Source organism: Lolium rigidum, chromosome 2 (genome assembly GCF_022539505.1).
Source record: "Lolium rigidum isolate FL_2022 chromosome 2, APGP_CSIRO_Lrig_0.1, whole genome shotgun sequence".
In the NCBI taxonomy this organism is placed as follows: Eukaryota; Viridiplantae; Streptophyta; class Magnoliopsida; order Poales; family Poaceae; genus Lolium; species Lolium rigidum.
Window position 1 is genome coordinate 107,028,447 of NC_061509.1, and position 15,823 is coordinate 107,044,269.

At 44.7% G+C, this 15,823-nt stretch overlaps 1 protein-coding gene across 1 annotated transcript; it reads right to left on the minus strand.

Moving 5' to 3' along the window:
- Positions 1–12,131: 12,131 nt before the first annotated feature.
- On the minus strand, positions 12,132–12,933 carry LOC124687064. Its single transcript, XM_047220916.1, has one exon. The coding sequence runs from the start codon at positions 12,757–12,759 to the stop codon at positions 12,448–12,450; it is 312 nt and encodes a 103-aa protein (XP_047076872.1). The 5' UTR covers positions 12,760–12,933; the 3' UTR covers positions 12,132–12,447.
- Positions 12,934–15,823: the final 2,890 nt, after the last annotated feature.

The window sequence follows — 15,823 nt, forward strand, 5'->3', positions numbered from 1 at the left end:
TCATCGGAACTAATTCCGGAAAATTGATCTTTCATGACAAGATTCGATAAAGCAGGTTTAATTTCAAAGAATTCTGCTGTAGTAGCGGAGTGGAGCAATAGGTGTGCATAAGAAATCATTATTATTTGTGGTTGTGAAGTCACACAACTTAGTATTTTCAGCGTTGGCCATTTTAGCAATAGTAAATAAAGCAAACTAGATAAAGTAAATGCAAGTAAACTAATTTTTTTTGTGTTTTTGATATAGCAAACAAGATAGCAAATAAAGTAAAACTAGCAACTAATTTTTTTGTATTTTGATTTAGAGCAGCAAACAAAGTAGTAAATAAAATAAAGCAAGACAAAAACAAAGTAAAGAGATTGAGAAGTGGAGACTCCCCTTGCAGCGTGTCTTGATCTCCCCGGCAACGGCGCCAGAAAATATGCTGGTGCGTAGTTGACGTGGGAGTTAGAAATCTTTGTGGTGTAGCTTTTCTTCGGATCACCGGCAACGGCGCCGGAAAATATGCTTGATGGCGTGTATTTCACACGTTCGTTGGGCAACCCCAAGAGGAAGGTATGATGAGCACGGCGGCAAGTTTTCCCTCGAAAAGAAACCAAGGTTTATCGAACCGGGAGGAGCCAAGAAGCACGTTGAAGGTTGATGGCGGCGGGATGTAGTGCGGCGCAACACCGGAGATTCCGGCGCCAACGTGGAACCTGCACAACACAACCAAGCTACTTTGCCCCAACGAAACAAGTGAGGTTGTCAATCTCACCGGCTTGCTGTAACAAAGGATTAACCGTATTGTGTGGAAGATGATTGTTTGCAGAGAAAACAGGTAGAAACAAGTATTGCAGTAGATTGTATTTCGAGTAAAGAGAATTGGACCGGGGTCCACGAGTTCACTAGAGGTGTCTCTCCCATAAGACGAACAGCATGTTGGGTGAACAAATTACGGTTGGGCAATTGACAAATAAAGAGAGCATGACCATGCACATACATATCATGATGAGTATAGTGAGATTTAATTGGGCATTACGACAAAGTACATAGACCGCCATCCAACCGCATCTATGCCTAAAAAGTCCACCTTCGGGTTATCATCCGAACCCCTCCGAGTATTAAGTTGCAAGCAACGAGACAATTGCATTAAGTATGGTGCGTAATGTAATCAACAACTACATCCTTAGACATAGCATCAATGTTTTATCCCTAGTGGCAACAGCACAACACAACCTTAGAACTTTCATCACATCGTCCCGGTGTCAATGCGGGCATGAACCCACTATCGAGCATAAGTACTCCCTCTTGGAGTTAAAAGCATCTACTTGGCCAGAGCATCTACTAATAACGGAGAGCATGCAAGATCATAAACAACACATAAGCATAACTTTGATAATCAACATAACAAGTATTCTCTATTCATCGGATCCCAACAAACGCAACATATAGAATTACATATAGATGATCTTGATCATGATAGGCAGCTCACAAGATCGGACAATGATAGCACAATGGGGAGAAGACAACCATCTAGCTACTGCTATGGACCCATAGTCCAGGGGTAGACTACTCACTCATCACTCCGGAGGCGACCATGGCGGCGTAGAGTCCTCCGGGAGATGAATCCCCTCTCGGCAGGGTGCCGGAGGCGATCTCCGGGATCCCCCGAGATGGGATCGGCGGCGACGGCGTCTCGGTAATGTTTTCCGTATCGTGGCTCTCGGTGCGGGGGTTTCGTCACGGAGGCTATTTGTAGGCGGAAGGGCAAGTCAAGAGGCGGCACGGGGGGCCCACACCACAGGGCCGCGCGGCCAAGGGGGGGGGCCGCGCCGCCCTAGGGTTTGGCCACCCCGTGGCCCCTCTTCGTCTCTCCTTCGGACTTCTGGAAGCTTCGTGAGAAAATAGGCCTCTGGGCTTTTATTTCGTCCAATTCCGAGAATATTTCTTTACTAGGATTTCTGAAACCAAAAACAGCGAGAACAACGAATCGGCACTTCGGCATCTTGTTAATAGGTTAGTTCCGAAAAATGCACGAATATGATATAAAGTGTGCATAAAACATGTAGATAACATCAATAATGTGGCATGGAACACAAGAAATTATCGATACGTTGGAGACGTATCGAGAGGGAGCCTCGGGGGCCCCACACCACACCCCGGCGCGGCCAAGGGGGCGCCCCCTAGGGTGTGGGCCCCCGTAAGCCCTCCTCGCGCCGCCTCTCCGCCTATATAAAGCCCCCGACCTAAAAACCTCGGGGCGTTCGACGAAAACCACGAAACCTTCCGGAGCCGCCGCCATCGCGAAGCCAAGATCCGGGGGACAGGAGTCTCTGTTCCGGCACCCTGCCGGAGCGGGGAAGTGCCCCGGAAGGCTTCTCCATCGACACCGCTGCCATCTCCACCGCCATCTTCATCACCACTGCTGCTCCCATGAGGAGGGAGTAGTTCTCCATCGAGGCTCGGGGCTGTACCGGTAGCTATGTGGTTCATCTCTCTCCTATGTGCTTCAATACAATAATCTCATGAGCTGCCTTACATGATTGAGATTCATATGATGATGCTTGTAATCTAGATGTCATTATGCTAGTCAAGTGAGTTTTACTTATGTGATCTCCGGAGACTCCTAGTCCCACGTGTGTAAAGGTGACGAGTGTGTGCACCGTGTGGGTCTCTTAGGCCATATTTCACAGAATACTTATTCACTGTTGAATGGCATAGTGAGGTGCTTATTTATATCTCTTTATGATTGCAATGTGTTTGTATCACAATTTATCTATGTGCTACTCTAGTGATGTGTTATTAAAGTAGTTTTATTCCTCCCGCACGTGTGCAAAGGTGACGATGCGTGCACCGTGTTAGTACTTGGTTTATGCTATGATCATGATCTCTTGTAGATTGCGAAGTTAACTATTGCTATGATAATATTGATGTGATCTATTCCTCCTACATATGCATGAAGGTGACAAGTGTGCATGCTATGCTAGTACTTGGTTTAGTCTATTGATCTATCTTACACTATAAGGTTACTTAAACATGAGCATTATTGTGGAGCTTGTTAACTCCGGCATTGAGGGTTCGTGTAATCCTACGCAATGTGTTCATCATCCAACAAAAGTGTAGAGTATGCATTTATCTACGTTCTGTTATGTGATCAATGTTGAGAGTGTCCACTAGTGAAAGTCTATTCCCTAGGCCTTGTTCCTAAATATCGCTATCGCTGCTTGTTTATTGTTTTACCGTGTTACTACTCGCTACATTACTACTCGCTTGTTTACTCGTCCTGGGCAAAGCACTTTTCTCGGTGTCGTTGCCGTTGCTACTACTTATTCATACCACCTCGTATTTCACAATCTCTTCGCCGAACTAGTGCACCTATTAGGTGTGTTGGGGACACAAGAGACTTCTTGCTTTGTGGTTGCGGGGTTGCATGAGAGGGATATCTTTGACCTCTTCCTCCCCGAGTTCGATAAACCTTGGGTATCCACTTAAGGGAAACTTGCTGGCTGTTCTACAAACCTCTGCTCTTGGAGGCCCAACACTGTCTACAAGAATAGAAGCTCCCGTAGACATCAAGCACTTTTACTGGCGCCGTTGCTCGGGGAGGAAAGGTAAAAGGCTCTCATACTACGGTCTCAGGTAAAGTATTTTTCTGGCGCCGTTGTGTGTGTGCTCAAAGCTATTTCCTTTAGATCCTGCAATTGCATCTTGTTGTTTCTTGTTTACACTAGTTTGGCATAATGTACAAGAGTGAGCTTCTTATTCTATTTCCTGATTTAAAACATGGATTGTTTGATGCGAAAATTAAAAAACCTATGAAATCTTATTTGCATGCTTGGTAGTAATATTAGTATGAACGCTTTGAACACCATTGTTGATAATGATATAGAAAGTTCTAAGCTTGGGGAAGCTGGTTTTCATGATATTTTTAGTCCCCCAAGCATTGAGGAGAAAATTTTCTTTGATTATACTATGCCTCCTACACTTGATGAGAATAATAATGATAGCTACTTTGTTGAATTTGCTCCCACTACAACTAATAAAATTGATTATGCTTATGTGGAGAGTAATAATTTTATGCATGAGACTCATGATAAGAATGCTTTATGTGATAGTTATATTGTTGAGTTTGCTCATGTTGCTACTGAAAGTTATTATGAGAGAGGAAAATATGGTTGTAGAAATTTTCATGTTACTAAAATGCCTCTCTATGTGCTGAAATTTTTGAAGCTACACTTGTTTTATCTTCCTATGCTTGTTACTTTGCTCTTCATGAACTTGTTTATTTACAAGATTCCTATGCATAGGAAGCATGTTAGACTTAAATGTGTTTTGAATTTGCCTCTTGATGCTCTCTTTTGCTTCAAATACTATTTCTTGCGAGTGCATCATTAAAACAGCTGAGCCCATCTTAATGGCTAAAAAGAAAGAACTTCTTGGGAGATAACCCATGTGTTATTTTGCTACAGTACTTTGTTTTATATTTGTGTCTTGGAAGTTGTTTACTACTGTAGCAACCTCTCCTTATCTTAGTTTTGTGTTTTGTTGTGCCAAGTAAAGTCTTTGATAGTAAAGTAAGTACTAGATTTGGATTACTGCGCAGAAACAGATTTCTTTGCTGTCACGAATCTGGGTCTAATTCTCTGTAGGTAACTCAGAAAATTATGCCAATTTACGTGAGTGATCCTCAGATATGTACGCAACTTTCATTCAATTTGAGCATTTTCATTTGAGCAAGTCTGGTGGCCTAATAAAATCCATCTTTACGGACTGTTCTGTTTTGACAGATTCTGCCTTTTATTTCGCATTGCCTCTTTTGCTATGTTGGATGAATTTCTTTGATCCATTAATGTCCAGTAGCTTTATGCAATGTCCGGAAGTGTTAAGAATGATTGTGTCACCTCTGAACATGTTAATTTTTATTGTCCACTAACCCTCTAATGAGTTGTTTCGAGTTTGGTGTGGAGGAAGTTTTCAAGGGTCAAGAGAGGGGGATGATATACTACGATCAAGAAGAGTGAAAAGTCTAAGCTTGGGGATGCCCCGGTGGTTCATCCCTGCATATATCAAGAAGACTCAAGCGTCTAAGCTTGGGGATGCCCCAGGGCCGGCCCATAGGCCGGGCAAAGAGTGCGCCCGCACTGGGCCCCAGCGAGGAAGGGGCCCCAGCCGAGGTACTGTCTGTATTATCAGTTGTAAATTCTGGTTTGGCGTCTAAAAAATTAGACGGCCCATGTGCATACCATGGTTACCATGCACGGGAGAACAAACCAGGAAATCTATTGATGGCTCATTGCCCAATCGTTGCATCTACACTTGTTCCTGCACTCGACGACTCATCTCCTCCTCCCATAGATCTTCAGAATAGCGGTGTCGCTGCTGCCACTTTCCGATAGTGCGGCCACGCCGACCAGACATAAATAGAGGCCAACGGGGCGACCCCATTGTTCCTCAACATGTACCCTTCAATTCTCAATTGTTTCCAATCAAATAGTCATTTGAGTCTAAAGAGATGACAAAGCTCTGTGTTCGTCCTTCTTGTATTGCCGACTAACTTATCTATCTTTTCTCTTCTTCATCTTAAGAAGTCAAGATTTGCGTAGGCACAAGAAAAATCAAATTGAAAACCTGTTTCTGTTTTGCCTAATCTTATAGGTCTTGATTAGCAAATAAATACAATGTGGTACCAATTCTACAGTTAAGAATATGTATGCTATGTACTGAATGTTACTTTCTTAGTTTTTGTGTGATTAAGGGCCCCTTGCTGTCATTTTGCACCAGGGCCCCATATAACTATGGACCGGCCCTGGGATGCCCAAGGCATCCCCTTCTTCATCGATAAATTATCAGGTTCCTTCTCTTGAAACTATATTTTTATTCGGTCGCATCTTATGTGCTTTACTTGGAGCGTCTGTGTGCTTTTGTTTTTGTTTTTGTTTGAATAAATTGGATTACATCATGCTTGTGTGGGAGAGAGACACGCTCCGTTGGTTCATATGAACACATGTGTTCTTAGCTCATAATATTCATGGCGAAGTTTCCTCTTCGTTAAATTGTTATATGGTTGGAATTGGAAAATGATACATGTAGTAATTGCTATAATGTCTTGGGTAATGTGATACTTGGCAATTGTTGTGCTCATGTTTAAGTTCTTGCATCATATACTTTGCACCTATTAGTGAAGAATACATAGAGCATGCTAAAATTTGGTTTGCATAATTGGTCTCTCTAAAGTCTAGATAATTTCTAGTATTGAGTTTTGAACAACAAGGAAGACGGTGTAGAGTCTTATAATGTTTACAATATGTCTTTTATGTGAGTTTTGCTGCACCGGTTCATCCTTGTGTTTGTTTCAAATAAGCCTTGCTAGCCTAAACCTTGTATCGAGAGGGAATACTTCTCATGCATCCAAAATACTTGAGCCAACCACTATGCCATTTGTGTCCACCATACCTACCTACTACATGGTATTTTTCCGCCATTCCAAAGTAAATTGCTTGAGTGCTACCTTTAAATTCCATCATTCACCTTTGCAATATATAGCTCATGGGACAAATAGCTTAAAAACTATTGTGGTATTGAATATGTAATTATGCACTTTATCTCTTATTAAGTTGCTTGTTGTGCGATAACCATGTTTATCGGGGAACGCCATCAACTCATTGTTGAATTTCATGTGAGTTGCTATGCATGTTCGTCTTGTCCGAAGTAAGGGCGATCTACACTCGAGTTGAATGGTTTGAGCATGCATATTGTGAGAGAAGAACATTGGGCCGCTAACTAAAGCCATGATTCATGGTGGAAGTTTCGAGTTTTGGACAAACATCCTCAAATCTCTAATGAGAAAAGAATTAATTGTTGTCAAATGCTTAAAGCATTAAAAGAGGAGTCCATTATCACGTTGTCTATGTTGTCCCGGTATGGATGTCTAAGTTGAGAATAATCAAAAGCGAGAAATCCAAATGCGAGCTTTCTCCTTAGACCTTTGTACGAGCGGCATAGAGGTACCCCTTTGTGAAACTTGGTTAAAGCATATGTATTGCGGTGATAATCCAGGTAGTCCAAGCTAATTAGGACAAGGTGCGGGCACTATTGGTACACTATGCATGAGGCTTGCAACTTATAAGATATAATTTACATGATGCATATGCTTTATTACTACCGTTGACAAAATTGTTTCATGTTTTCAAAATCAAAGCTCTAGCACAAATATAGCAATCGATGCTTTTCCTCTATGAGGACCATTCTTTTACTTTCATTGTTGAGTCAGTTCACCTATTTCTCTCCATCTCAAGAAGCAAACACTTGTGTGAACTGTGCATTGATTCTTACATATTTGCATATTGCGGTTGTTATATTGCTTTGCATTGACAATTATCCATGAGATATACATGTTATAAGTTGAAAGCAACCGCTGAAACTTCATCTTCCTTTGTGTTGTTTCAATACCTTTACTTTGAATTATTACTTTATGAGTTAACTCTTATGCAAGACTTATTGATGCTTGTCTTGAAGTGCTATTCATGAAAAGTCTTTGCTTTATGATTCAGTTGTTTACCCATGTCATATACATTGTTTTGATCGCTGCATTCACTACATATGCTTTACAAATAGTATGATCAAGTTTATGATGGCATGTCACTCCAGAAATTATCTTTGTTATCGTTTTACCTGCTCGGGACGAGCGAGAACTAAGCTGGGGATGCCGATACGTCTCCAACGTATCGATAATTTCTTGTGTTCCATGCCACATTATTGATGTTATCTACATGTTATATGCACACTTTATGTCATATTCGTGCATTTTCACGGAACTAACCTATTAACAAGATGCCGAAGTGCCGGTTCCTCGTTTTCTGCTGTTTTTGGTTTCGAAATCCTAGTAACGAAATATTCTCGGAATCGGACGAAATCAACGCCCGGGTTCCTATTTTAATCGGAAGCATCCGGAACACCGGGAAGGACCGGAGGGGAGCCACGGGGGCCCCACACCACACCCCGGCGCGGCCAAGGGGGGCGCCCCCTAGGGTGTGGGCCCCCGGAAGCCCTCCTGCGCCGCCTCTCCGCCTATATAAAGCCCCCGACCTAAAAACCTCGGGGCGTTCGACGAAAACCACGAAACCTTCCGGAGCCGCCGCCATCGCGAAGCCAAGATCCGGGGGACGGAGTCTCCGTTCCGGCACCCTGCCGGAGCGGGGAAGTGCCCCGGAAGGCTTCTCCATCGACACCGCTGCCATCTCCACCGCCATCTTCATCACCGCTCGTTGCTTCCATGAGGAGGGAGTAGTTCTCCATCGAGGCTCGGGGCTGTACCGGTAGCTATGTGGTTCATCTCTCTCCTATGTGCTTCAATACAATAATCTCATGAGCTGCCTTACATGATTGAGATTCATATGATGATGCTTGTAATCTAGATGTCATTATGCTAGTCAAGTGAGTTTTACTTATGTGATCTCCGGAGACTCCTAGTCCCACGTGTGTAAAGGTGACGAGTGTGTGCACCGTGTGGGTCTCTTAGGCCATATTTCACAGAATACTTATTCACTTGTTGAATGGCATAGTGAGGTGCTTATTTATATCTCTTTATGATTGCAATGTGTTTGTATCACAATTTATCTATGTGCTACTCTAGTGATGTGTTATTAAAGTAGTTTTATTCCTCCCGCACGTGTGCAAAGGTGACGAGTGCGTGCACCGTGTTAGTACTTGGTTTATGCTATGATCATGATCTCTTGTAGATTGCGAAGTTAACTATTGCTATGATAATATTGATGTGATCTATTCCTCCTACATATGCATGAAGATGACGAGTGTGCATGCTATGCTAGTACTTGGTTTAGTCTATTGATCTATCTTACACTATAAGGTTACTTAAACATGAGCATTATTGTGGAGCTTGTTAACTCCGGCATTGAGGGTTCGTGTAATCCTACGCAATGTGTTCATCATCCAACAAAAGTGTAGAGTATGCATTTATACGTTCCGTTATGTGATCAATGTTGAGAGTGTCCACTAGTGAAAGTCTATTCCCTAGGCCTTGTTCCTAAATATCTGCTATCGCTGCTTGTTTACTTGTTTTACTGTGTTACTACTGCTACATTACTACTGCTTGTTTACTGTCCTGGGCAAAGCACTTTTCCGGTGTCGTTGCCGTTGCTACTACTTATTCATACCACACTGTATTTCACTATCTCTTCGCCGAACTAGTGCACCTATTAGGTGTGTTGGGGACACAAGAGACTTCTTGCTTTGTGGTTGCGGGGTTGCATGAGAGGGATATCTTTGACCTCTTCCTCCCTGAGTTCGATAAACCTTGGGTATCCACTTAAGGGAAACTTGCTGCTGTTCTACAAACCTCTGCTCTTGGAGGCCCAACACTGTCTACAAGAATAGAAGCTCCCGTAGACATCAAGCACTTTTCTGTGTGCCTTCACATGCATGCTCCGCGGGATCCTCATTGGGCTGCGGTCAAGCGGATCTTCCGCTACATTCGTGGCACCATGGACTTTGGCCTCTCCCTCCACGCCTCCACCGCCACGGACATCGTCGCCTACTCGGACGCCGATTGGGCAGGCTGCCCCGACACGCGTCGCTCCACGTCTGGCTACTGCGTCTACTTCGGACCTTCGCTCATCTCTCGGTCGTCTAGCGACAACCCACGGTCTCTCGCTCCAGCGCCGAAGCGGAGTACCGGGCTGTTGCTAACTCGGTTGCCGAGGTCTCTTGGCTGCGGCAACTCCTCATTGAGCTCTCATGTCCTGTTGCTAAAGCCACCGTGGTCTATTGCGACAACGTCTCCGCCGTCTACCTCTCCGCCAACCCGGTCCACCATCGCCGCACCAAGCATATTGAGCTGGACATCCACTTTGTTCGGGAACAGGTGGCCCTTGGACACATTCGAGTACTTCATGTGCCCACCTCCCAACAATTTGCGGATATCATGACCAAGGGTCTTCCTACGGCATCATTTGAGGAGTTCCGGTCCAGTCTATGCGTTCGACCAGGCGACGCTTCGACTGCGGGGGGGTGTTGAGATACATATCCTTGCATATCCGGATGTGTATCTTCTGTAGTTATGTATAGCGATACATATCTTTGTATTTATTATTGGGCCCGTCTCCTTCCTTGTATAGTCGAGGACGTGGCCTATATATGTAACGCCATATGCACCCAATCAATACATTGTGAGTTGCATCCCTTTCTACACTAATGACCAGGGACAATCTAAAAAAGAGAAATCTAAACAAACCAGTAGAATGCATCTTTTGTGCTGAAGAAGAGACTGTTTCATCATCTCCTTTTCTTTTCCAATGCATTGTAGCTAAACAGATTTGGCAAACCATTTCTCAAATCTTTGATGTTGAGGTGGGTAATGATTATTTGTCTGTTGCTAAGTTCTGGCTAGCTAATAAAAAACATGCTTCTCTGAATTCTATTTGTGCTGCCTCTCTTTGGTGCCTCTGGAATTATAAGGAATGACATGATCTTTAACGGTGTTCCATGGTTGGATATAGATCAGGTGTGGAGGATGATATTTCACTCTGTGAAGAGGTGGAAGCTCATCTTCAAACGTCACATGGAGGCTGGTGTGGAGACATTCTGTACAAAGGTGTCCCAGGAACCCAAGCAGTCCTACCCGTTGCTCTTCGCCGGATGCGAAAAGGCCCGCGATCCACGGCACCTGGGGCACCACTACCTGCGTCCTGGAGCTGTCTGCTCTCAATTCTCCTGCAGCGGTGTGATCTCCCCCTGGAGCGCGAGGGCTAGTTGTCTTGCTTTTGTTCTAGCTCTGCAGCTCTGAAAAAACTTGTAGTTTCTATCTTGTTTCCTGTTTTCTGCAATTGTAATATCTGTAATAAACCCGTGGCACTGTGCTAGGTTTCGTTGATTTATCAATGGAACCGGGATGAGGTCCCTGTTGATTAAAAAAAAGGAAACAATTCCGTTAGCTTCCTGTCCATAGCTGCAGGAGCTGCTGTTTCTCCTGATTTTCTAAGGCAAGTCTTTTCCTTTTCTTTCCTGTCCCAACAGCAATTCAGTACACATGCTGTTTTCTTTACGAGACACGGAGACAAAGGCTGCGAAACCATGGATGAAACGGCAATAATTCCACCAAATCAGCTTCGTTGCGACCTTCGCTCTCGCTGTTCTACACTGGAACCGCAGCATCGCGTTTCTGGCATCTGTCACCGTAATCCACGCCAACAAATTCTGCGATCCCTCCCTGTATTTCTCCATTTCTTGGCGGCTTGCGCTAGTTGCGTGCGCGCGCTCGTGGAACGCAGTTTGTGTGCACCGATATACGCGAACACGACAAGAGTGTTGCCCTTCCGTGGAATGGAACAAAAATGCAGTCTTATGCGTCTCGTTCTGAATTTTTGTCCGACAGTTAAAACGGACTGGGTCGCGTGTTAGTCAGTGCGTAACCAAATGTGTCCTTCTCACGAGGAAGATGGTGGCCACGCAAGCCATGGAATCGTCAGTCTCCTCTCCCTGGAATCTTGGTGGCTAAGAGCAGACCCCGTGTGTGTGTGTTTACCATTGTCTCGACCCGGAACTAACTCCAGGTTATATATAGTAGTATTATACTGATAGAGTCTACATCAGGTTTTCGTGTTCAGTTCTGCATCGATTGACAGGTTGAATTATGACAGTAATCTGTCGGTGAACCAGTAGCAGTGATGTGGTTACTTGAATCTTTCCAGTTATTAGTTCCCTAGTTATTTTACAGTTTTACGCCGACAGTACAGTTGCTTCTATACACCTGCCAGAAGTTACGTGGTTTGCAGCAAATGGTCAGAGACCAAGATCTTCATTTCTGAGCAGACCTGAAGAAGCTGAGAAGAAGGAAATGGGAGCAGAGCACAACAAATTAAAACGGAGGAAGAGATAAGGATAACGAACTCTGAACATTGAGAAATAAGTGAACCCGGTTGCAAGTAGACACCAGGAGTGCAAAGAAGGAGCAAGAATAAGCTCCTTATTTACAATCGAACAAACTGCAATCGATGGACTGACCAAATAACTTCCTGTATGCAGTCCAAAGAGACTGCATACGATCGAAGCATAACGAACTTTGAACTCAGTACGAGAAATAACTGAACCCGGTTCCGGTTACAAATAAGCAGTGCACCCTCAAGAGTCAAGACTGACCGGTTAATCGTTCACCATTTTCCATCATCAATATTTACAAACAAGGAGAAGAAGAAGAGAAGGGAGCAAGAACGAGCTCCTTAAGTACAATCGAACAAGCTGCAACAAGCTACAGATCTACTCAAGAAGAACCTAGCTAGACTGTCCCCTACGATTAACTCATCACCTCACGGCTCAGGATGGCGGAATTCAGCCAGGTCGACATTAACGGAAGAATTGCAATTTACAAGAAGAAACTATATACGTGTTCTGCTCTGCGTCGTGCTGTAGGAGCACGCACGACGATGCCACTCACTCGCACCGGTCTGTACGTCAGTCGAAGCAGATGGCGGCCGTCTCGGAGTCGGAGCCGCACTCGTCGATGCTCTCGAGGCTGGGCCGCCACCCGCGAGCGTCCCGCTTGCGCGCCATCTCCCGGAGCACGTCCTCGAGGCGCCGGTCGCCGCCCTTGAGCTGCGCCATGAGCCACTCCAGCTCCGCCTTGGTCAGCACCATCTTCACCTTCAGCACCGAAGACGGCGCAACCTCCTCCGTCACCTTCGTTCTTCCTTGGCCGTCTCCTCCGGACAGGTAGCCGCCACCTTCGCTGCCGCCACCATCGCCGGTATAGAGGCAGTTGCCCATGATCGAGCTGATCGACTGTAGTAGAAGGAGTAGCTCGAGCTTTCACTTGGCTGGTGTTGGTTTGGTACGATGCTGTGCTTCGCAAGTGGGCTATTCAATCGTGTAAGAGAGATGAAGAGGGTGAGGGTGTGAGGTGGGGGTGGTGTGTATATCTACTACAACAAGCTAGTCTTGCCAAATGGTAGCTAACGGAATGGCTTTTGTGCGCTGGTGACTTGGTGTGGCTGCCAATGGCGACGGCGATCAATAATCCTATTCCAGTCGCTGTCTAGAACGGGCGCACACACATGGTGGGGACGATCGGTTTGGTCGATGTGGTTACTCACTCGATCTCTTCGATCGGCGCCACATGCCGTGGACGTGGAGAGGCGTCCAGGGTGAGGTCGATCCTGGGTTTTCTCTCTCAGGTGTCGCTATTTTCTCTCGAATACAATTATCCTGCTACAGAGGCTCGCCATCGTTCCACATGCCCGTCTCTCTCCTTTAAAGTTTGTGGGCTAAGTTTAGGACATCTCTAGCCAATCTCTTATAACTTAATTTTCTATATGACTCATTATCTTTCAACTTCTTATATTTGGTCTGTTATTAAAAAAAACTTGCTAGCCGACCCCCTATAGTTAACTCCCTAAAAAAATTATGCATACAAATCAATAGCAATTTATAACATAGTAATACAAATCAAGAGCATAGTCATACGATCCATAGCATAGACAAATCAATAGCATAGTCTCACAGTTCATAACTAGAACAAATCCATAGCATAGATCGTAGTGTTCTAACTTCTGCACTTGATGGAACCTTACCGACATTAGAATGCATAACGAGAGCCTATTTAAGAGTGATGCTAGTGATCTTGCTTGTACTTACCGACATTAGAATGTGCATAACGAGAGCCCATTTAAGAGTGATGCTAGTGATCTTGCTTATCCACTTGTGTTGGACTGTTAAAACACTCATGAATTTATTGCCAAAATTCATCGAACGGTCGCTTTCGACTTTGAGAGTACAATACGTAATCAATAAAAACTTGATCACTCCATGCAAAATACAATGCACTCTCTTTATCCTCTGTCCATTTGAGTTCTTTTTTTTTGGCACATCTTCACGAGATTACAAATTTCAAATGAAATTGTAAACACATCGGCCTAATCTCTTACCTCATTCACAAGAAGAAAACGAGCAGTCAAATACCTAATAGGGATTGTATCGAACACCATGGGTGCATCCTCGGGGTGATAAGGGAAAGATGTTTCCGTCGCAGGTTCCGGCGCTCCTATGATGCTGAGAGCTACCCCAGAGAGACCCGCTCGGCCTCCTCCATCAAGACGTACGCGCAGAGTCTACATGGATTGGCTGGTGGTGGCGAGGCTACGAGACGGATAAAAGTCAGCGGAGGGGCTCAGAGGAGGTCGCCGGTTGGAGTTTTCAGTAACGAAAGAGACACGACAGCTCTTTTTCGGTGACACCACCCTCTGGGGAGCGAGTCGGAGTAGGGCAGGAGGGTGGTTGTGGCGGGGGGTCGCCGGAGGTGATGCTAGCGATAGTGTGGTGCTGGCGGGGGGAGATTGTGAGCGAGCGTCGGGTGGACGAGTTTTTATCTAGGGTTTAGGGTCTAGAGGGGCCGTGGTGGTCTGTTTTTAAGAGCCGGTCGATGTAACGAGTAAAAAATTGCTCTAACTGGTTAAAGGGTTCATCAGCTAGGTACATGCGGTTTAGAAGAGTAAACGGAAATTCTACTCTAACCGATTATAAGGGATCGGCTACAAATGAGCAAACGTTACGCCGAGCAGACCAACCAGAAGTTTCTACTTTCTCTGATCCATAAAAAGTATCAGGGTTTTGGTCACATTTGACCTAATTTAAACTAAAATCCGACGCTTATTATGAACCAGGCAGTACAAAATATTTACTGTGGACATCCAACGTCGCTTCTAAAATCCAACGGCTGGCGACTCGTTTGCTCCGTGTCTCACTGACGCGGCTTAACCCTTGCATCCACTTCCATTCATCATCGATCGAAGCTTCTGCGTTGGACATGCATGCATGGGGCGCATCCAAGGCAACCCACGAAAGAACATACGCAAGGATACAAAGCCAGACAGACATCTTCACAGCATCGTCGATCTCAAAAGAGACGCATCGATCGATCCATCAACAGCGCCGATTCGATCAGTACCTACGTACACCTGTACTGATCGGTCTCGGAGCTGCTCGTGAACCCTCGATCATTGCAGGCACACGTACGCATGCACACAATTATAGGCCAGCACCAGCACAAGATTCGTGTGTACACATTCGCTGCGACCTTAAATGTTGAGCTGGATCTTGGCCCTATCTGCAAAAAGGCAGACAACACGACAAGAGATCGTACGTGCGTATGTTCCACGTATGTGTACGATTGTACGAACATACGTTACCAGCCATACCATGTACTTACGGTGTACCAGTTTTCGGTTGGTAGGCAGGTGGTATTTCAAACATGCATATTGGCAGCCTTCTGCAGATCAATTTGTCACCACGCTTGATTTCCCTCATTCATATTACTTACCACTAGTATGGATGTTCTAGAACTAAAATATATCTAGATACATCTATATTAGTAACAACTAATATGGATCGGAGGGAGTATATGAAAGTATGTTAACAAGGCTCTGCCATCCAATATAAGAAGAAAATGGGCGGCCAGTTAAATTTAGCAAAATTCGATGAAACCACAAAGATTATGGTATCCTTCAAAGTCTCGTTCGCCTAAGATTTGACTATCAGTTACGGAGAGAAAGTGTAACTCGATTTGGTCGCACTTTTCTACCTTAATTGCACTTTTTTTTGGAAAGGTGTAGGTGGCCAGCAGAAAAGTGCAACCAAAACGAGTTACACCTTTGTTGAACCATGGTTGCACTTTTTTTCAGGTGACTTGAACTTAAAAGGATCTCCGTCTTCCGAGATTTAGCGAAACCGAAGAATATGGTAACACCAAATATAGAGGTACGGTAGGAATACTACAATATCTCACTCACACGAGGCCTGACACTTCCTATGTTGTTTTGATAACATGCATTATATG